Source organism: Trichechus manatus, unplaced genomic scaffold, assembly GCF_000243295.1.
Source record: "Trichechus manatus latirostris isolate Lorelei unplaced genomic scaffold, TriManLat1.0 scaffold00011, whole genome shotgun sequence".
Classification (NCBI taxonomy): domain Eukaryota; kingdom Metazoa; phylum Chordata; class Mammalia; order Sirenia; family Trichechidae; genus Trichechus; species Trichechus manatus.
This window is the reverse complement of record NW_004443947.1, coordinates 2295102-2317365: the sequence shown is the minus strand read 5'-3', so window position 1 is coordinate 2317365 and position 22264 is coordinate 2295102. Positions and strand designations below refer to the sequence as shown.

Sequence of the window (22264 nt, the reverse complement as noted above, 5' to 3'; positions counted from 1 at the left end):
TCAGGGGAGGCGGGGATGGTGCCAAAGTCTGCCAGCCGCACTTCCGCTGCTGGGCCAGACGGTGCCCATCTTTGCCTGCCGGCGTCTGTCCACCACTCCAAGGCCCCTTCTGGGGCACAGGTAGGGACCGCACAGGTGGCTGGGCGGGGGCATGGGGTACGGCCGGTCTGTGGGGGCCAAGGTGAGCTTTGGTGACTATTAAGGCTCCCCCTGAAGCTGGGCAGAGGAAGGGGACACCAGCCGGTTCTGGGTTGGCCAGACCTGGGGCTGAGTCCCAGCCTTGATGCAAGGCCTTGGTTTCTTCTACAACGGGGGGATAGTAATACCTACCACCCGATGTTCCAAAGGCCCCCTTCCCTTCCGAGTCCTTGGGTAATTTGGACCCACTGAGTGTTCTTCGGAGTCCTTGGGTGGTGCTAATGTGTTCAACTGGAGGTTGGAGTCCAACCAGAGATACCTCAGAAGAAAGGCCTGGCAATCAATTTCCAAAAAATCAGCCATTAAAAACCCCGTGGAGTACTACACTGATGCACATGGCAACTGGTGGTAGTAGTAGAGGGTTTTTTACAGGATGGAAAGGAGGTGGAGTCCCCCCAGGGAACTGAGTCACGCTGTCTGGGCCCCTTTCTAGGAAGCTTGAGGGGGGTGAGGACAAGGTGGCTGAGCCCCTGGAGCTCGAGGAGAAAGAGTCAGGGCTCTGGCCCCAGCTACTTGGGTTCATCTCCCACTCTGCCGTGACCTGTGGTGGTCCACTTAACTCTTCCAGGCCTCAGTGTCCTTATCTGTAAAATGGAGATGATGATAGTGTAGGAAAGAACTTGTAGAGCCCCTGAACCATGGGCCTGTGGTCATGCTCAACTCCAGGCCAGTGCTAGGAAGTGTCAGGTTGGGATTAAACCCATGACTGACCCTGCTCTGGCTCGTTCCTGGGCCCTGGCGCATCTCCTCACCCTGGTGTACAAGGTGGAGACTCAGCTGAGAGCCAGGCCTGAAGCGGGGACTTGCTGGGAGCGGGCGCCAGGCACAAAGCGGGGGCTCAGTCCACACTGAGACCTGAGTGATGGAAACCACACACTAGTGTGTGGGCTCTATAGTTCTTATCATCACCCCATATCTCAGCAGGGGAAACTGAGGCCCAGAGAGGGGAAAGGCTTGCCTGGGGTTGCACAGCAAGTAAATGAAAAACTGGAACCCGAACTCAAGTCTGTTTGACTCCATATGTGTCTGCTGGACAGAGCAGCCTGGCAGCAGGCACTGAGGGACCGCGCAGGTCCCACATCTGGGCAGCAGGTCACTCTGGCTGGGCTCTGTCTGCCCAAGGGGAGCAAGGATGCCCAGGGAGTCGTGTGGAGCCAAACCAAGCTTTGTCAGGGACTCCTTTATTTGAAATCAGGCTGAGTCTGATGCCTCTCGGACATTGCTCTCTGAGCTTCTCTGAGCCTGTATTTCCTCCCTTGGAACCCAGAATGATAATTCCTACCTGGGAGGGAACAGTCGTGAGAGGTAAACGAGAAAGCAGAAGTAAAAGTGTGTGGTGGGTGAACTAAAAAGAGGTCTTGGAACCATAAACCGTTCAGAGTGGTGGTGGTTGACGTCAGTTTGTGGCTGAGGAGGAGCCAGCACTTCCTGTGCCAAGCAACCCTGAGGCCCCGGCTGATGATGGGCTGGGTGTGCCCTTCCAAACTTGAGAGGATTCCCAGAGGTCTGAAGTCTCAGGTGGGAGGGCAAGGGGCAGGGGTTCAGAAGCCACCCCAATTCACCTCTGTGTCCTTTTTGACCCTCCCTCAAGCACTTCTTGAGAGCAGGGAAAAGACAGGAAATGGGGCTGGGATTTGGGGGAAAGGAAGCTGTAATTTCTAGAACATAGACACATCTTCAGGAAAGACCAATCTCTAGAAAAGGACATCATGTTTGGTAAAGTAGAGGCTCAGCAAAAAACGAGGGAGACCCTCAACGAGATGGATTGACACAATAGCCACAGCAATGGACTCAAACGTACTAACGATCATGAAGATGGTGCAGGACTGGGCAACATTTCGTTCTGTTGTACATAAAGTCACCACGAGTTGGAGCCGGTTCAATGGCAACTAACAACAACAGCTTGTTCCCATTTTTTAGAGGGGCAAACTGAGAAGCAGAGAGGTGGAAACAGGCACCCTGAGTATGGTTGTGCGGTGAAGGGGGCGTTGGAGTCAGATGGGGTCTCATGTCACATCCCCCTCTTCCCACACACACACCCCTCTTGGCTTGAGGCTGCCCCTGCAGAGAAGACAGAGCGCCTGGCACAAATTCCCACAAAGGCCCGTGGGACGTTGTCAAGTCCCCTCCCGACCCCAGCCCAGGGCAACTCCATTCACATCTTTTTAATGGATAAACAAGATAGGACCAGCACTCCCCCTTGCTGAGGGTACCAGAGCTTAGGGACCCAGGGGAGGGGTCACTGATTGCCTGACCTCTGCTTCTCACTCAACCTGAGTCTTAAAGAATGGAGAGAATTTGCAAGTATGCGGAAGGCAGGGAAGGCGTTCTGGGCATAGGAGGCAGCATAAGCAAATGAACAGAGCAAGGAAAATAGAGGGCGTGGTGCCGAGAATGTTGTTGTGTGCCAAGTCAAGTAGATCCCGACTCATAGCAACATTACAGGACAGAGTAGAACTGCCCCATAGGGTTTCCTGGGCTGTAACCTTTATGGAAGCAGACTACCACATCTTTTTCCTGTGGAGCCCTGGTGGGTTCAAACCACCAGCCTTTCAGTGAGCAGTCGAGTACTTAACTACTGCGCCACCAGGAGCATTCAATCCCACTGGTCCATAGGAAGGCGAGGAGAAAAGGTCGAAGTGAAAGAGTGGCCCATGATCTGTAAAGACCCAGTCTACCAGCTGAGGGGCAGGAAGTGCATCCTGTGGCCAGTGGGAGCCATGGGGAGGGTTTGAGCTGGGGAGTGACTGGGCCCAATGATGCTGGAAGTCTTATCAGGCAGGTACTTGCTTGTTCCTCCCCCAGCGCACGCAAGTTCTGGACATGTTTCTCAAGTGACCAAATCCCAAGATGACACTTCTGAACTGTAGGACTTTGACCTCATTATGATTGAATAAGCATGTTTGTAAAGAGACTCCGTGACAAGAAGAATGTAAGACAGTGTGAAACCCCAGGCTATGTGGAAGGGAGGAGGGGTGGGATGAAGCAAGAGAGAGCACTGGTGGGGAAGTCCCAATTCTACCTCTGACAGGCTTTGGGCAGGAGACTTAACCCTCTGAGACTTGGTGTCCTCATACGTATAGGGGGTTGACAACCCATCCCTTCCTTCCAAGGATATTGTAAGGACCAGATGGAGAGAAAGGACTTTGTGTGTGCATTCTGCAAATGCAAAAGGTTATTATATTGTTGTTCTAAGTAAGGGTCAGCAGGGTTCTTGAAGCTCCTGAGAGAATAGAGGCGGATGTTGGGAGAAACTTCCATGAGCCATAAGTGTGCTGAGTGTAGGAAGGGGCCCACAGGAGGAGCCTTCAGGAATCTGGAGCATGAAGGTCCTAGTTAAGGCTGTTCTCCCTCAGCATCGCCAGTCTGGGGGCTCTGGATGTCCTGCAGGAAAAGCTGGTAGAACAAGAAGAAAACTCCAGAAGCCTGGAAAAGAGAAAGAGCACAGGCTGGTTCTGGATCCTGATCACATTACTCATGTGCTGGGTCACGTCCTTTCACCTCCTGGGGACTAAATGATATAATGGGGGTAAAGTGCCAGCCACGGCCCACGGCCCACCTTTGTGCCTCCCTTCCCCTCAGGGACTGAGTGGAAGGGTCTGGGTGCAGGACTCTCCTATCTTCTGAGTTAGGCTGAGCTGGACTTTGTAATGGCAACGAGTACACCTTGTACGCCCTACTGGCTGCACAGTAGTGACTAATTTTCCTGTAGCTATTGACGCACCTGAAGGAGGAGAAATGAGGAGGCAAAAGAGACGAAGGGTTTAGGGCCAAGATTATAGCCTGAAGGGGATGCCAGTGGTGTCCAGCCTATGTTAACGTGCCTCTGGTTTGTCCTCACATGGTGGACACCAGCAGCCCACCATCATCACTCATGACACCCTCGTCCCCATCATCACCACCTCCAAAGCCACCTCCATCTCCACCTTCATCATCACAAGTGTCACCATCACCTCCATCCTCACAGCCATACTCGCCCCCACCCCACCCCCATCACCAACTTAATCCCCACCTCCATCTCCATCACCACCTCCAATGCCATCTACATCACCACCTTCATCATCACAAATGTCATCATTGCCTTCATCCTCACCTTATTACACATCATCATTGCTTCTTTCCACACAGCCACCCTCACCTCCATTGCCGACTTAATCCTCCCTCCACCTCCATCACCACCTTCAATTCCATCTGCATTGCCACTTCATCACCACAGACATTATCACTTCCATCCCCATGGCCATTCTCACCCCCAACCAAACTTCCATCCCCAACACCACCTCCATCACTAGCTCCAGGACCACCTCAGTCATTACACTTGGCCACAACTCCATCACACCAACACCTCCCACAGGTTCGGCCTCCCCATGGCATCGTCACCGTCTCCTGTCCAAGCCCCCTTTGGGTAAGACAGTGGCTTGGCACTGGGGATGTTTCTGAGGACTGAGGACTTGTTCATTCCTCTCGAGCAGCTGGCTCCATCTGCATTTCCCAGCCTGGCTGAGTGTAGCCCTGCTGTCCAGCACTTGGGCTGTCCCTGGCTACCCTCTCTGGGCACTTTGGCAAGCAAGCAGTTTTCACAATCTCTTCCCAATGGGTGCTTGCTAGAGCCACCCTGCAAGTAGTGACTAGAAATAGGGTTCTTAGATGTGTCCACACACAGCCCCAGCCCCGCCCTGTTCAGCTCACTCCGGCCTCTACTCTCAGCCTTGGAGCAGGGGGGTGATGATGGTCACAGGGGGAGGGATGGGCCAGTTTCCATGGTGATGGTACCTGCAGTGGGAATAGCAGTCATTCACAATGTGAAGATGCCCCACAAGATGCAGAAGGAAGGGGTTTGCTTTTGCTGAGCACCTACTGTGTGACATGTGCTGAGCTGGCACATTCTTACTCTCATTTCTTCCCACTCTTGCCCTTATCACTTCTTAGGGTTAGCTGTTCCATCTTAGAGTTGAGGAAACAGGCTCAGAGGAGGGCAGTGAAGTGCCCAGGGAGCCTCTGGTGCTTCTCAGCTCTGCAGCAAGACTCTTCACCTCTCTGAGATTTAGTTTGTTGGTATTGTTAACTACTGTCAGGTTGGCCCCAACTCACAACAGACCCCATGCACCACTGAATGAAACGCTGCCCAGTCCTGCGCCATCCCCATGATGGGTTGTGGATCAGACCACTGTGATCCATAAGGTTTTCATTGGCTAATTTTCACAAGTAGACTGCCAGGCCTTTCTTTCTCATCCGTCTTAGTCTGGAAGCTCTGCTGAAACCTGTTCAACATCACAGCAACACGTAAACCTCCACTGAAACATGGGTGGTGACTGCGCATGAGGGGCGTTGGCCAGGAATCAAACCCCGGTCTCCTGAACCTCCACTGCCCCTGAGCTTTAGTTTACCCGTTTGTAAAATGAGTACAATGGTACTGTCTTAGTTATCTAGTGCTGCTATAACAGAAATACCACAAGCGGATGGCTTAAACAAACAGAAATTTATTCTCTCACAGTTTAGGATGCTAGAAGTCTGAATTCAGGGCACCAGCTCCAAAGGAAGGCTTTCTCTCTCTGTTGTATCTGGGTGAAGGTCCTGGTCATCAATCTTCCCCTGGTCTAGGGGTGTCTCAGCACAGGGACCGCAGGTCCAAAGGATGCGCTCCGCTCCTGACTCTTCTTTTTTCATGGTATGAGGTCCCTCTCCTCTTTGCTCACTTCTCTTTTATATCTCAAAAGAGATTGACTCAGGATACAGTCTAATCCTGCAGATTGTGTTCTGCCTCATTAACATAACTGCCTCTAATCCTGCCTCATTAATATCATAGAGGTTAGAATTTACAACACACAGGATAATTACATCAGATTACAAAATAGAGAACAACCACACAATACTGGGAATCATGGCCTAGCCAAGCAGGCATGAATTCTGGGGGAACACGATCCAATCTATAACAGGTACCTACCCTGAAGTGTTGTTGTGAGCGTGAAATAAGGTGATGCATGTTGGTGCCCAGCTCAGTCCTGGCATGCAGTAAGTGCTCCTTACATGGCAGCTATGGCTGTTCATCACCATGACGTTGAACAGCTCTGAACGTTCCACAGAACGCTTGGCCATGTCTTTTTTTAACCATTCCCTTGTGTTATGGGTATAGGTTAACTTCTCATTTTTCATGATTATAAATAATCATTGTGATGAGCAACTTCCTGCAAAAAGAGCTGCCTTATTTTAAGTTAGTTGGATTACTGAGTCAAAGATGGCAAACCTTTTGAAGGTTTTGGGTCCACATCTGACCCTCTGGGGCCCTGGAGAAAGGTGATGGCCGTCACCTCCCTTCTTTGTGTGAGGGAGATACCAAGGGGCTTGGGGTTGGGGAGCTGGGTTTGAATCCCACTTACTTCTAGCTGTGAGATCCTCAGCAGATCACTCGGAGCCCCAATTTTCTCATCTGTGAAATGGGTGGCTGTGAAGATTAAGTTATATGGATTCCAAACATTCTGTCTCCAAAATATATCTCTGTTTTTACCTCTTCTCTTCAGCCTTGCTGCCACCATTTCAGCCCACTGACCCACAGCAACCAGAAAGATCTTTTAGAAAAGTAAATTAGCTGCTCTTGCTCCCCTACTGAAAACCTGAAATGATCCTCTATTTTTCTTAGAATACAACAAGCCATCATTACCATGTATTTCAGGGCCCTGCATGATCTGGCTCTTCCCTACTGCCCAGCTTTCCCCAGTTTCGTACCCCTTTCCCCTCTCTCTCTGGGCTCTAGCCACAGAGACCCTCTTTCAATTCCTGGAACACACCTGGCACTTACCTGACCTGGGGCCTTCTCTTGTAGAGCCCACACTTCCTGGTATTCCCCTATAACAATGCCCATTTTTATCCAAATAATATGTGTGTTAAGGAGCCCTGGTGGCACAGTGGTTAAAGCACTTGGCAGCTAAGCAAAAGTTTGGCTGTTTGAACCCACCAGTCGCTCCGAGGGAGAAAGATGTGGCAGTCTGCTTCTGTAAAGGTTTACAGCCTTGGAGACCCTAAGGGACAGTTCTACTCTGTCTTATAGGGTCACTATGAGTCAGAATCGACTCGATAGCAGTGGGTTTGGTTTTGGGTTTTTTTGGAATGAAACCAAAAAAACCAAACTCGTTGCCGTCAAGTTGATTCCTACTCATAGCGACCCTATGGGACAGGGTAGAACTGCCCCATACGTTTCCAAGGAGCAGCTAGCTGGTGGATTCGGACTGCCAACCTTTTGGTTAGCAGCTAAGCCCTTAGCCACTGAGCCACCAAGGTGTGTTTAATTTAAAAAGATCAAATAGTACTGTAAGGTTAATGACAAAAATAGCCTTTCCCTGCTCCGCCTTGCCCATCCCCACTCTCTAGAAGCAACTGCTTAACTACCTCTTCTTCCACTTACCATCATATTTCCAAATAGCATCATATACTGCTGTTTCTTTTTTTTTTTTTTTTTTTCATTTTAGACATTATCTATTGATTTCTTAAAGCAGAAGATGAGGATTATTTCTCTTACATCCTGACACACTTCCCCTTCTCCCATCCTCACTATATGGTTATAGTACATTGACTATGAAAACGTTCGCAGTTGAGCCATGCAGTCTACTGTGTTTCTGTGCCCTTTCTAGTACAATGCTCCCTCTCCCCACCTGCCATCAGTTTTGCTTGCTTAGTTTTCTACATGTTGTTGTTAGCTGCCATCAAATGTGCCCCCGACTCATGGAGACCCCAAGCACAATGAAACAAAACTTTGCCCAGTCCTGCAGCATCCCCGTGATCAGTTATGGAAGGACCATTGTGATCTATAGGGTTTCCTTTGGCTGATTTTTGGAAGTAGATTGCCAGGCCTTTCTTCCTAGTCTGTCTTTGTCTGGAAGCTCTACTGAAACCTGTTCAGCATCACAGCAACACACAAGGCTCCACTGACAGAGGGGTGGTGACTGTATATGAGGTACATTGGGCACGAATCAAACCTGGATCTCCCACATGGGGTGTAAGAACTCTACCCTTGAACCACTAGCGCTTCAGTTTTCTACATAGTATTATAGATTCATCCCTAAACTCTAGCCAGAGGTGTAAATCTCCCCCAAAGTGTTCAAAAGGTCATCTGGGATTCAGTTTTCTTAGAAACAGCCGTCTAGAGTCCACAGAACTCTTCCTCCCATCAGGACTGGCTGCTCCCTGGGCTGCTGTCCAACTACCATCCTCGGACTTCCCTTCCCCATTGTCCTAGGACACCCCCCCTCCTGTGTTGCGTGCTCTTGTTCCTGGATTCCTTCTGTTCCTTTTTCTTGGTTTACTCCCTTGACATAATGGATGACGTTTCTAGTGGTTTCCCAGGAAAAGGTGCATAGGAGGTAAATGTGTTGGCTTTGCAGGTCTGAAAATGGTTTTATTTTGTGTGTGTGGTGAAAATATACACAACAAAATGTACGCCAATTTAACAATTTCTGCATGTATTATTCAGTGACATTGATTACATTCTTCAGGTTGTAAAAATGTTTTTTTACTTATCCCTCACATATGATTGATATTTTTTGTGGGTATAGAATTCTGTAATTCTAAACTGGAAAATAATCTGTCTTCAGTATTTTGAAGGCATAGTGTTTGGTAATGAAATACCCTAAAAGTTAATGGCTTATTATTATATCTCATGATTCTGTAGGTCAGGAATTTGAGCAAGGCAACAGGGAGGTTTCAATTCTGTTCCATGGTGTCTGGGGTGTCAGTTGGTATTACACAAAAGGCTGGGGGCCGGAACAGCTGGGTGCTGGCTGGGCATCTTGCTCTCTCTTGCTGCATACGCCTCTCAGCATAGTTAGCTTGGGCTTCCTTACAGCATGGTGGCCTTAGGGTAGTTGGACTTCTCACAGAGAGTAGCTCAGGGCTTCAAGAGCAAGTATGCCAAGAGGCCCACGTAGAAGTTGCAAGTTCTTAAGTCCCAGAATGCCACTTCTGATGCATTTTGTGGGTCAAACAAATCACTAAGGCCAGTCCAGATTCAAGCGGAGATTAGACTCCACCTCTTGACAGGAGGAATGTCAAAGAATTTGGGGCCACCTTTATCTGGTCATGCATTGACTTGTTTTCTTTTAGTTTCCAGGTTTATTGAAAAATTTCATGGCCTTCTGATTCTGGATACTTCGTATTTGACTTGTTTTTCTTCCAGAAGATTTCAGGGTGTTCTCTTTATCCTTAGTATTCTGAAATTGCCTTGGAGTGGGTTTTTTTTCTTTTTCTTTTTTTCATTTGCACAGGAAATGCTTTCAGTTTGGAAATTTATGTTATTCACTTATAATAAATCTTTTGTTTTTACTTCTTTGATAGTTTTCCTGCTCTCTTTTCTCTGTTCTCTCTTTCTGGAACTTCTATTAATTAAACATTGGATCTTCTGGATTAATCCTCTAATTTCTTATGTTTTCTCTCTTATTTTCCATTCATCAACTTTATATCCTTAACCGTCTGTTAAAATTCTTATTCCCGCTATTGTATTTTTTATCCATAATAGTGGTTCTCGACTGGTGGGTAATTTTATTCCCCAGGGTACATTTGGAAATGTCTGGAGACATTTTTTGGTTGTCCAAACTGGCAGGGAGTGTTACTAGCATCTCGTAGGTAGAGGCTAGGGATGCTGCTAATCATCCTATAATGCGCAAGACAGCCCCCACAACAAAGAATTATCTAGCTCCAAATTTCAACTATGCTGAAGTTGAGAAACCCTGATCTATAACACTCTTCTTGTTCTTTGGATGTTTGTTTTTCATATTTGTGTTCATGGATCCAGTAGTTTCTCTTATGTCTGTGAGAATACTAATTTTTTTCAACTCGCATTTTCTTTGTTTCCTCTGAGTTGCTTTTTTTCATGCTTTCTTTTGGTTTGGTTTTTTGTTTGTTTGTTTGTTTCCATACATTGATTTCCAGGTGGGGAGAAAAGTTCTGATTTGTTGCATTTGTCCATTTCCGTGTCATAAATACTCCTACTATAGCTGATTTCAAGCTATCAACATGATGTTAAATATCTTAAAAAATTCTTGAAGATTTAGCAATTTCAGTAGCTGCTCCAGCATGCTACTGTCTCGCCCTCCCTTCAGAACCTGGTGATCCTTGGCTGGCTATGCATAATTAAGAATGAGGCACTAAAAGGAAGATTGGAGGTCCTGGGTGGTGGGTGGGGCTTGTCATCTGGAGGTCACACTATACAGTGATCCAGTGGAGGTCCCCCACATTTCAGAATCTGTGGGTCTTCTCTCTTAGGTGGGTCAGTTCTTCTCATTTTTAAAATTTCTGGTTGTTGGAGAGGGGCCATATCATCTCACTGCCGATGCTCTGGGGACTGAGAGGGGAAAGGCTCTGGGTGTCACCGTTGACTGTCTAGTCTTTCACTTCACCTTTGTCTTACTGTGGTGCTACAATCTCCATCAGGCCTAGTGTCCCCAAGTCCAGTCTCTTTAATTCAACCTTTCCAGGAAATAACCTCCATGTTCTCTGTCTTAGTCATCTAGTGCTGCTATAACAGAAACGCCACAAGTGGATGGCTTTAACAAAGAGAAGTTTATTTCCTCACAGTTAAAGTAGGCTAAAAGTCCAAATTCAGGGCATCGGCTACAGAGGAAGGCTTTTTCTCTCTGTTGGCCTTCTTCTCTTCGGTGTTCCCCTGGACTAGGAGCTTCTCTGTGCAGGGACCCCGGTCCAAAGGATGTGCTCTGATCCCGACACTGCTTTCTTGATGGTATGAGGTCCTCCTGTCTCACTGCTCACTTCTGTCTTTTATATCTCAAGACATTGCCTCAGGATACAATCCATTCTTGTAGACTGAGTCCTGCCTTACTAACACAACTGCCACCCATCCTCGCTCATTAACATCATAGAGGCAGGATTTACAACATATAGGAAAGCCACACAATACCAGGAATCATGGCCCAGCCAAACTGATACACACATTTTTGGGGGGACAGAAGTCAATCCATGACATTCTCTAAGGTGGGGGGTGGCGGGTGGCAGCCACATGACTGCATGGGTAGGGAAGTGATATCTGTGAGTCCAATTGCTTCTTATGCAAACTTTCAACCAGTTCTCCTGTTTTCAAGTCACCTCACACCTCTGCTTTTAGAAGGTTCTAGAACCTCCAATCTGTCAGCCTTCCTTGGGTCCCAAGCTTGCTTCCTGTGGGTGCCTCCTATCTCTTATACAACCTAAAGTAGTTTTCCTCCTGTCTTAGTTATCTAGTGCTGCGGTAACAGAAACACCACAAGTGGTTGGCTTTAAAGAACAGGAATTTATATTCTCACAGTTCAGGAGGCTACAAGTTCAAATTCAGGATGTAGCTCTAGGGGAAAGTCCTTCTTCGTCTATTTCAGCTTCTAGGAGCTGCCAGAAATCCTTGGAGTTCCTGGACTTGTAGATGCATCTGCTGTATGTGTCAGTCTTCATATGGCATCTTCCCCTTGTGTCTCTATGTCTGTTCAGCTCTTTTTATAACTTGGAAGTGATTAAGTTTAGGACCTACCCTACACTGGTATGACCTCATTAAATACCAAAAGAAAAACCCATATTTCCAAATAGGGCCATATCTACAAGTACAGGGGTTAAGATTTCAGCACATATTTTTAGGGGACACAATTCAATCCAAAACATCTTCTTCATACTCTCTTAGAACTCACATTCTCTTCTTTCATAGCTCTTGATGCAGTAACAATTAGATAGTACTTTTTTTCCTCATTTAGAGTCTGTCTTATTTACTAAGCCATATGCTTGTGAGGGTAGCACCTTGACTATGTTACTCTCCATTGTATCCCCAGTGCTGGGAACAAGGCCTGATACACAGTGGGCACCCAAAAATATTTATTAAGGGAATGAATGAATGAATGAGTGTACTTAGCACATTCATAATTAAGAATGGGGCATGTCTTAGTCATCTAGTACTGCTATAACAGAAATACCACACGTGGATAGCTTTAACAAAGAGAAATGTATCCTCTCACAGTCTAGGAGGCTAGAAGTCCAAATTCAGGGTGCCAGCTTCAGAGGAAGCCTTTCTCTGTCTGTCAGCACTGGGGGAAGGTCCTTATTATCAATCTTCCTGGAGTTGAGGAGCTTTTCAGTGCAGGGACCCAGCTCCAAAGGACATGCTATTCTCCTGGCTCTTGTTTCTTGGTGGTATGAGGTCCCCATGTCTCTCTGCTTGCTTCTCTCTTTTATATCTCAAAAGAGATTGACTCAAAACAAAGCCTAATCTTGTAGATTGAGTCCTGCCTCATTAGTGTAACTGCCTCTAATCCTGCCTCATTAACATCATATAGGTAGGATTTGCGACACATAGAAAAATTACATCAGATGACAAAATGGTGGCCAATCACACAATACTGGGAATCATGGCCTAGCCCAGTTGACACACATTTTTTGGGGACACAATCAATCCATAACATTCCACCCTTTGGCCCACCAAAATTCATGTCCTTACCACAAGTAAAACATATTCACCCCATCATATCATAGCAAAAGTCTTAAATCAACTTCAGGACCAAAATCCAAAACATTCCTCTTCATATGATTCTAGAATACAAGTTATCTGCTTCCAAAGTACAGTGGTGAAACAGGCACAAGCTAGACATTTCTGTTACAAATGGGAGAAATTGGAGGAAAAGAAGGGATAACAGGTACCAAGCAAGTCAGCAGAACACATTACTTTAGCCCTCAAGACTTGAAAATAATTCTCTGTTCTCTGAGACCATTTATACAATGGCCCTGCCCTCCAGGCTCTAGGTATTGGCTACGTTCTCTGGATTCTGAGTGGAGCACCCTGGGTGGGCTTCAGCTTCACCTTCCAGGTCCACTAGAATGGTAACTCTGCTCCCTCAAATTTGGGCGGCCCCATTCTAGTCCATATGAGTGGCCACTCCACCCTTTGAGACCCCAGAGGTCATGGCCCTACCCTTTGAGATTGAGGCAGCTCTGCTTCCTATGTTTCTTGTCTCTTCAGCTTCTGCTTCTTGGTTCATTGGTTTCTCTGCCCCTTGGACCTCATCGCCTGCATCTGCCCTGCTGGGCCAGGTGTTCCAAAGCTCTGTAGCTCCACTGATAAGTGCCTGGAGGCACTTTACTCCACCAGTAAACTTTGGCCAGAAGGCACTCAGCTGTCTTGCTCAGTGGGTCGGCAAGCTTAGCTCCACCTATAAGTGCCTGGAGGCACCCTACTCAGCCAGGAAGCCTCCTGCCAAAGGCACTCAGCTCTCTAGCTCTATGGGTCGGCTCCAGCGCTGACTCGCACTGGTCTCCTGGTTCTGCTGCTACTGTTTTTCTGCTGCTGCTTCTTGTCATCTGAGCTGTCTCCAGTGTTACAACTCCCTTCAGTTCCTTCTGAGTCCTCACCAGAATTGTCTTTGACATCCATAATTCCACCAACAGTCTCTTCAAGTCAAGCCAGGCTTTTACTGTTAGGCACTTTAAAACTCTTCCAGCCTCTATCCATTCACAGTTATAAAACTGCTTCCACATTTCAGGTATTTGTTAGAGCAGCACCCCACTCTTCGGTACCAAATTCTGTCTTAGTCATCTAGTGCTGTTATAACAGAAATACCTCAAGTGGATAGCTTTAACAAAGAGAAATTTATTCTCTCACAGTCTAGGAGGCTAGAAGTCTGAATTCAGGGTGCAAGCTTCAGAGGAAGTCTTTCTCTATCAGCTCTGAGAAAAGGTCCTTGTCATCAGTCTTCTCCCGGTCAAGGAGCTTCTCAGCACAGGGATCCCGGATCCAAAGGACACGCTATTATCCTGGCTCTTGTTTCTTGGTAGTATGACGTCCCCCTGTCCCTCTGCTTGCTTCTCTCTTCTGTATCTCAAAGAGACTGACTCAAGACAAAACCTAATCTTGTAGATTGAGTCCTGCCTCATTAGTCTAACTGCCTCTAATCCTGCCTTATTAACACCATAGAGGTAGGATTTGCAACACATAGGAAAATCACATCAGATGACAAAATGGTGGACAACCATACAATACTGGGAATCATGGCCTAGCCAAGTTGACACACATTTTTGGAGGATGCAGTTCAATACATAACAGGGCACTAAAAGGCTGATTGGAGGCCCTGGGTGGTGGGTGGAGCTTGTCATCTGGCGATCACACTATAGAGTGATCTGATGGAGCTGCTCAGGAAATATCAGCAGGTATTTGAAATTATCAGCCCTCCTGATACCCCAGTGTCTCCCTGTCAGGTCTGGGGAAAAACTGAGGTAAGGAGAAGTCTGAGTTAAAAGAGGGTGCTCAGGCTGGCACTTCAGGGCAGGTGTTGGGGGACCAAGCCCAGAAGGCAGGTGGTGGGCTGGAGACAGGGTCCCTCTGACTATCTAGGGGACATGCAGTGAGAGGGGGCCTGTGAGGTGACCAAGGCTAGCCAGGGAATATTTTGGGAGATGATAAGAGCCAGGAATGGGGACTCCACAGATGAGGAAGACATGGGACAGACCTTCCTTTCTGCCACAATTTTTGCTAACATTTATTGCACACTTACTGTGAACCAGGCACAGTGTAAGTTTCGCATCAAACCCATGGTGTAGGTGCTACTATTATGTGCATTTTAAAGATGGGGAAACTGAGGCCCAAAGAGGTTAAGTTACTTGCCCAAGATTACACTAGATTTGCACCTAGGCTGTCTGGTTCACATCTGCCCCATCCCACAGGTATTCCACGTTAGGCCATTGGGGTTTTACAGTGATTCACTGGCTTATTCATTCATTTCAGAGAAGCTCACATATGCTTGGTCCTGGGGCCACAGAGATGAATCAGACCTGGAGTTTGTCCTCATGTAGCTCCTGGCCTGGTGGGAGAGGCTGATCTGCAAAGAGATAGTGGGCATTGAGAGCTACAGTGGTTATGCTAGAATCTGAGCAGGAGCCTGTGAGGTTGGTAGGGAGGGAAGAATCAGTTCCTCCTGTGGGAGTATTACTGGGCATCCAGGCAGAAAGTGACCCTGAAGCTGGTTTTTTTTTTTTCATGAGTAGAAGCTCACCAGGTAGAAAGGTGGAGAAGGGCATTTCAGGAAGAGGGAACTGCATGTGCAAAGGCCCAGTGGTGAGGGAGAGCAGAGTGAGTTTGTGGACATGCAAGACATGAGGGATGGAGGTGGGAGTGGTTAGAGACGAACCTGGAAAGGGAGACAGGGGTCAGGTCAGGGATGGTCTTTGGGAAGCCCTTTGATGAAGCTTGGACTCTGGCAATGGGGAGCTCTTGAAGGGTTTTGAGCAGTGGAGGGAGGTCATTAGACTGTGTGAGGAAGGATTATTTTGGCTGAATAGCCTGAATTAGAGAGACTGAAGGGAGGGAGACCTTGAAGAGGTTGGCTACCACGAGGCAGAGGAGAGAGAAAGGTGACCCCAGTGAGGGTGGTGGCTGTGGAATGGAGAGATGCAGGTAGGCTGGAGAAAAATTTTGGAGAGGACATGAATTGGGTCCTCTTGAATTGGTGGGGGATTCAGAAAAGATGTCAAGTGTGACTTTGGCAAGTGGGTGTTTCCCTGAGGTGAGAACTCAGGGTGGGGGTGGGTTCTGGATTTGAGAGGGAGAGATTTCTGGTTTTGACACTGTGTTAGGGTCAAGGTTCAGCTCTGGAAGCCTTTTTCTCTATCCATCCACCCTTCCTTCCTTCCATCCACCCATCCCTATCCATCCTTCTATCTATCCATTCATTCATCCCTATCCATCCACCTATCCATCTCTACCTATCTCTCTCTCAGGCTCCACACGTCTGCCCCTCGGAGACCCCTATCCTCTGGGGTTTGCCATGGATTAAGGTCATTCTCTCTTGATTCTTCCATAGCTTTGGAGCCAGAGTCCTTTGGAAAATGGCCACTTGCTTCAGATGTGCTGGGGCAGAAGGGAAAGGGACATGGGTGGGTGGGGGGGGGCAGGAAGAGGTATCCGTTTGTTTCCTTTAAAGTTTTAATTTAATTTCTTTTTGGAAAGTTTATACATTCACTTAGTACAAAATCCAAAAGCTCCAAAAGAGTATTCAGTGAAAAGTCCTCCTTCCCCATGCCCAGCCATCCAGCCCTCCTCATAAGAGACTGGCTTCTTGTGCGTTCTTCCAGAGATACTCTGAGCACATAAAAGCAAATGTGTGTTCTTGTCTTTTTGTGTACATACTAGCACACCACATGCTGTGCTCTGTACTTTGTTTCACCTAAGGTATGACTTAGAGATCATTCGGTATCAGCACATACAGATCTGTCCTTTTTACAGCTATATAGTACTTCATTCTGTGTATGGATCATACATTATTTAATCTGTTTCTTATTAATGGACACTTAGCTTGTTTCCACCCTGTGTTATGTTCTACCATGCTGCAGTGACTGACTTTCTACACATATCATTTCACATGTGAAGGATAAAATCCTCAAAGTGGAAATGCTGGATCAGAAGGAATGTGTGCTTGTCATTTAAAAAAAAAAAAAAAATCGTGGTTAAAATATATATAATCACAAAAATTGCCATTTTAACCATTTGTAAGTGTGAAATTAGTGACATTAATTACACTCACCACTTGTGCTACCATTATTTCCAAAGTAAATAGTTCATTCTGCAAACAGAGACTCAGTGCTCCTTAAGCAATAACTCCCCGTTGCTCCCTCTCCCCAGTCTCTGGTAACCACTACTGAACTTTGGTCTCTGTACATCTCCCTGTTGTAGATATTTCCTATAAGTGGGATCATACAGTATTTGTCCTTTTGTACTTCTTTCACTTGGCGTGATGTTTTCCAGGTTCATCCATGTCGTAGCATGTATCAAAACTTCATTTCTCTTTTTTTATTGTTGTAAATTAATAAATATGAATATATATAAAACACATTTGCCAATTCAACATTTTTCAGGTATACACTTCAATGACACTAATTATATCAATCATGTTATACAATCATCACCAATATCCATTGTCAAATTTCCCATCCCATAAACAGAAACTCTGCTTCCTAAACGATTGTTCCCCCCTCCCCCTCCCTACTGCCCCTGGTAACCACTATTAAACTTGGATTTCTATGCATTTGCCTATTTCATATAAGTGAGATCATGCAATATTTGTCCTTTTGTGATTGACTTACTTGCCTCAGCATAATGATTTCAAGTCAACTTCGTTTCTCTTTGTGGCTGAGTTTCTTAGTCATCTAGTGCTGCTATAACAGAAATACCACAAGTGGATGGCTTTAACAAAGAGAAATTTATTTTCTCACAGTCTAGGAGGGTACAAGTCCAAATTCAGGGCATCAGCTCCAGAAGAAGGCTTTCTCTGTCTATCAGAAGGAAGGTTCTTGTGATGCATCAGTCTTCCCTTGATCTGGAAGCATCTCAGTGCAGGAACCTCAGGTCTAAAGGATGTGCTCTGGTTATGGAGGAGGAAACAGCCCAGAGAAGGCAGGGAGTTGCCCAGACTCAGAGCCAGACTGGCTGAATCACAGATGATCCCAGCCCAGTCAGACCCTCTATCCAGGACACTCACTGTTCCTTGCCCTCTCTGATTCCAAGTCAAAGGAGATAAGGATTTACCTGTTCCAGCTTTGACTTTGAGGCCCCAGAGTTGGGAAAGGGGTCCTCTCTCAGGAAATGAAGGCATTGGTTCCCTCGGAGTGGTGTGGGATGCTGGGAGATATTCCACCAAAATCTACAAGATCAAGCCCAGTCCCTCGGCTTGACACCAAGGCCTTCCCAACCTCCTCTCGGCCTAGCTGACCATGTACCATGGGGCCTCTGGCCACATCTGCTGCATTTTCCTGAATAAGGAAGGCATGAGTTGTTAGGCCTCTGCACCTTCACACACGCTGGCCCCTCCACCTGGAAGTCCCTTCCCTTCACGTCGACTGGGAAAACTCCTACTTTTCCTTCAGAACCCCCCCTAAGTGTGCCTTCCAATGAGATGCCCACCCTGGCTCCCCAGATGGATGAGACGCTCCCACAGCTCTGCTACCACACAGACCACAATGCTCAGAACCTAGAAAGTAAATAATAGTTGTTCAAATGAAATGAAACAAGAGTTGATCAGCTCTGGGAAGACAGAGACATGCACAGTCCACTAGAATGCAGTTTCTCAAAATGCATTCAGTACCACACATGTGGCCCAATGCCAAGAAAGCCTCCTGAAGTCAAATAAGTCAGAAACATCAGGTTGTAAATAGACCTCTCCCCTGCAGAACTTGTCAGTACCTTTAATGGGCCATTACCCATTGTTGCTTTAGGGGAATTCTTGAAGAAAGACTTTGCTGGACCCTTTCTTCATTGGTTCAGAAACGTTCTTAACCCTTAAAAGAATGATATCTCCAGGCAGAAGTGAGTTTCCAACAAAGTTCCTTTTATATTTTACTCAAGTGACTATTAAGCAGTGATTGGACTTCATCCCACTGCTTTTCTGTCCTCTGCTGATGAGGCTTCTTTTCCTTCAATTGCTTCAAATATCTGAGCAGTAAAGACACCCCCAGCCCCATAGGAGGGGTTGCTGGTCAAGATCTGGGTCTAGATCTCCCCCAGGGACAAGAAAGGAAGGAGACCTAATTCTCTATTCATACCTGGGATGCGTGCCAGTGGTGACCTGCAATCATTGCTCCTCTCCTCTCATTCTGAGGACAGAAGGACAGGGGTCAGCAAACTGTGGTCTGCAGGCCAAATCTGGCCTGCTGCCTACCTCTGTGCAGCCCAAGAGCTAAGAATGGTTTTTACATTTTTAAATGGTGGGGAAAAAAAATTAAAAGAAGATAACGTTTTGTGATCTACGAAAATTATATGAAATTCAAATTTTTGTGTCCATAAATAAAGTTTTATTGGAGCACAGCCCTGTCCATTCTTTTCCATATTGTCTATGGCTGCTTTCGGCCTGCGACAGCAGAGTCGAGTAGTTGCTAACGAGACTGTGTGATCCACAAGACTAAACTACTATCTGTCCCTTTACAGAAAAAGTTTGTCAATCCCTGTCTTAATAGAATTATTACGGGGTTGTTGTTGTTGTTAGTTGCTGTCAAGTCACCTCCAACTCATGGTGAACCTATGCATAACAGAACGAAACGTTGCCCGGTCCTGCGCCATCTTCCGGATTGTTACTATGTTTGAGTCCATTTATGCAGCTGTTGTGTGAATCCATCTCATTGAGGGCTTCCCTCATTTTCGCTGACCCTCTACTTTACCAACCATGATGTCCTTTTCTAGCAGTTGGTCCTTCCTGATGATGTGTCCCAAGTAAGCCAGTCGAAGTCGCGCCTTCCTGGCTTCTAAGGCGCATTCTAAATGTGTTACGTCTAAGACCGATTTGTTTGTTCTTCTGGAAGTCCAGAGTATATTCAAAAGTCTTTGCCAACACCACAGTTCGAACACATCAATTCTTCTGTCTTCCTTTTTCATTAGCCAACTTTCGCATGCATGAGGCGATTGAAGAGACCGCTGCTTGGGTCTGGTGCATCTTAGTCATCAAAGTGGCATGTTTGCTTTTTAAAACTTTAAGGAGGTCTTTTGCACAGATTTGCCCAATGCAATACGTCGTTTGAATTCTTGACTCTGCTTCCACAGAGTAGCAAGCATGAAAAACACTTTCTTGGCAGAAGACGAGAAACAAAACATTTGAATAACTCATGCTGCTCTCCCTCTTTCTTAGTTGTGGTTTATATCAGTTGTCTTTGCAGATGAAAAAGACTTGGGGTTTAAGATCTCTCCGTGACAATGAATCAGAGAAGGACAGCTTGCAACGTGAGATGGCCAAAAAGCCGAGGGTCCCTGCCTAGCTCTGAATTACCAAGAAGGGCACAGAGTCTACAACCCTTCCCAATCTTACTGGACCAGGGAACCCTTCTGCCGTGGGGCATCTTCCCGGGCGAGGGCTTCATGGAGCACACTTTAAGAAAGGTTGCAGTGGCAGCTATTAAATGTGTCAGCAAGTAGAACAAAGGACCCTGGCTCACCCAGGAAGTCTCTGGATGATCCTGTTCCCGCCACGGTCCCTCTCCTGTTCCCTGATTTTGAAGTATGCTATCAGTGTGGACATTTCAAACAGGCAGGATAATATAGTGGTCGAGGGAATGCATTCTGGAGTCCAAAAGACCTGTGTTCAAAGTGCACTGTTGTCACTGGTTCTCAGTGTGGCCTCAGGCAAGCCCCTTAATCAGTTTCCACATCTGTAGAATGGGATGATGACAACAACCACGTCATAGTGTAGGAATAATGAAATAATGCAACTAACCTGCTTGGAATAGTGCTCGGCATGCAGTAGGTGCAGAATGCTGGAGTCAAGTTCAGGTTCAGTCTGAGGTTGGGGTTCAGGACTGGGCTTAGCTGTCTACCCACGCCACTAGGTTCTCCCACCCCCGGAACATCTGGAAAACATACAGAGAGTGATAAGCCTGCATGACCCAAGCAGAGGCCCTGTGGGAATTACTAATTGGTGGTGGTGGACGGGTCTGAGGGGCAGGCCTAGACAAACGAGTGCCTGACAAATGGGGGGAGGCCCAGGTCTGGGCACCCCTCCCTGAAACTTCCTCTCCTAGGTCCCTCCAGACGTGATGGCATGGCCGTGGCTGTCCTGCATCCTGCTTCCTGCCCTCGTGGTGTCTGGTGGGTGTCTCCCCTTCCCCACCAGAGTAGCACTAGATTGGGGACCCTTGGCAGGATCCTTCTGAAGGGGTGGGGTGATCGCTCATCAATAAACGCTGAGCTTCTATGGCCCAGCCCTGTGCTTGGCTGCCCCGGGAAGCCTGGGGAAGGATCCAGGTCTAAGTGGTTGAGCTGGGGTAGAGGGTTGGCACTAGAGTGGGCTCTGGAGAGGCAGGTGGGGGGTCAGCTGTTGCAGGGGGTCCTGATGTTCCAGTGCCCTGTCTCCCTGTAGTGGCAGCCAACACGGCCCCGATTTTCCAGCAGAATATGACAGTAGTGACCTTGGCCGAAGACCTGCCAGTGGGTGAGTAATTGTTCTCTGCCCTGTGCCCAAGCCCACACTGCAAGAGGGTCCCAGGGGCTCTCAGGGGGCAACTGTACCCCAACACAGCTTGTCAGGGGGCAAAACCAGTAAACCAGTTACCATTGAGTTGATTCCAGTTCATGGTGACCCCGTGTGTGTCAGAGTAGAACTGTGCTCCGTAGGGCTTTCAATGGCTGATTGTCTGGAAAGAGCACCAGGCCTTTCTTCCAAGGCACCTCTGGGTGGACTCAAACCTCCAGTCATGTGTGTTAAGCATTTTTGCCACACAGGATCTCTGTCAAGGGACACAGGGGGCCTGAAGTGAGTTTATTCAGTTCCAGAAGTTTGTTTTCTCCTCTTCAGCTCTTACATCCACAAGTATAGGGGTTAGGATTTATAACACATATTTTTGGGTGACACAACTGAATTCATCACATTCCACCCTTTGGCCCCCTCCAAATTCATACCCTTCCCACATACAAAACACATTCACACTATCGCACCACCCTAAACATCTTAAATCAAGTCCAAAATATCATCCTCTAAATCATCTAAATCAAGTATGGGTGATACTTTGTTCGGGGTATTCCATCCTGGGGCAAAATTCCTCTCCATCTGTGAACCTGTGAAACCTAGAACACAAGTTATCTGCTTCCATAGTACAATGACGGGACAAACACAGGATAGACATTTTCATTACACATGGGAGAAATTGGAGGGAAAGAAGGGCTCACGGGCACTGTCTTAGTTATCTAGTGTTGCTATAACAGAAATACCACAAGTGGATGCCTTTAACAAACAGAGATTTATTCTCTCACAGTCTAGAAGGCTAGAAGTCCGAATTCAGGGTGCCAGCTCCAGGGGAAGTCCTTGTCATCAATCTTCCCCTGGTCTAGGGAGCTTCCTAGCACAGGGACTCCGGGTCCAAAGAACACGCCCCCCTCCTGGTTCTTCATTCTTGGTGGCATGAAGTCCCGCCACCTCTCAGCTTGCTTCTCTCTTTTATGTCTCAAAAGAAATTGATTTAAGACACAACCTGATCTTGTAGATTGAGTCCTGCCTCAATAACATAACTGCCTCTAATCCTGCCTCATTAACATCATAGAAGTAGGATTTACAACACATAGGAAAATCACATCAGATGACAAAAT

At 47.1% G+C, this 22264-nt stretch overlaps 1 protein-coding gene across 1 annotated transcript in view; it reads left to right on the top strand.

The window, feature by feature from the left end:
• Positions 1 to 22264, top strand: part of CDHR2 (cadherin related family member 2) — a 70539-nt gene that overhangs the window by 9458 nt on the left and 38817 nt on the right. Inside the window, exons 6-11 of the mRNA XM_004371304.1 lie at positions 59 to 120; positions 632 to 688; positions 4166 to 4343; positions 4553 to 4603; positions 20704 to 20770; positions 21042 to 21113. Coding sequence (XP_004371361.1) covers positions 59 to 120; positions 632 to 688; positions 4166 to 4343; positions 4553 to 4603; positions 20704 to 20770; positions 21042 to 21113 — 487 coding nt within the window. The remainder of the gene's footprint in view (positions 1 to 58; positions 121 to 631; positions 689 to 4165; positions 4344 to 4552; positions 4604 to 20703; positions 20771 to 21041; positions 21114 to 22264) is intronic.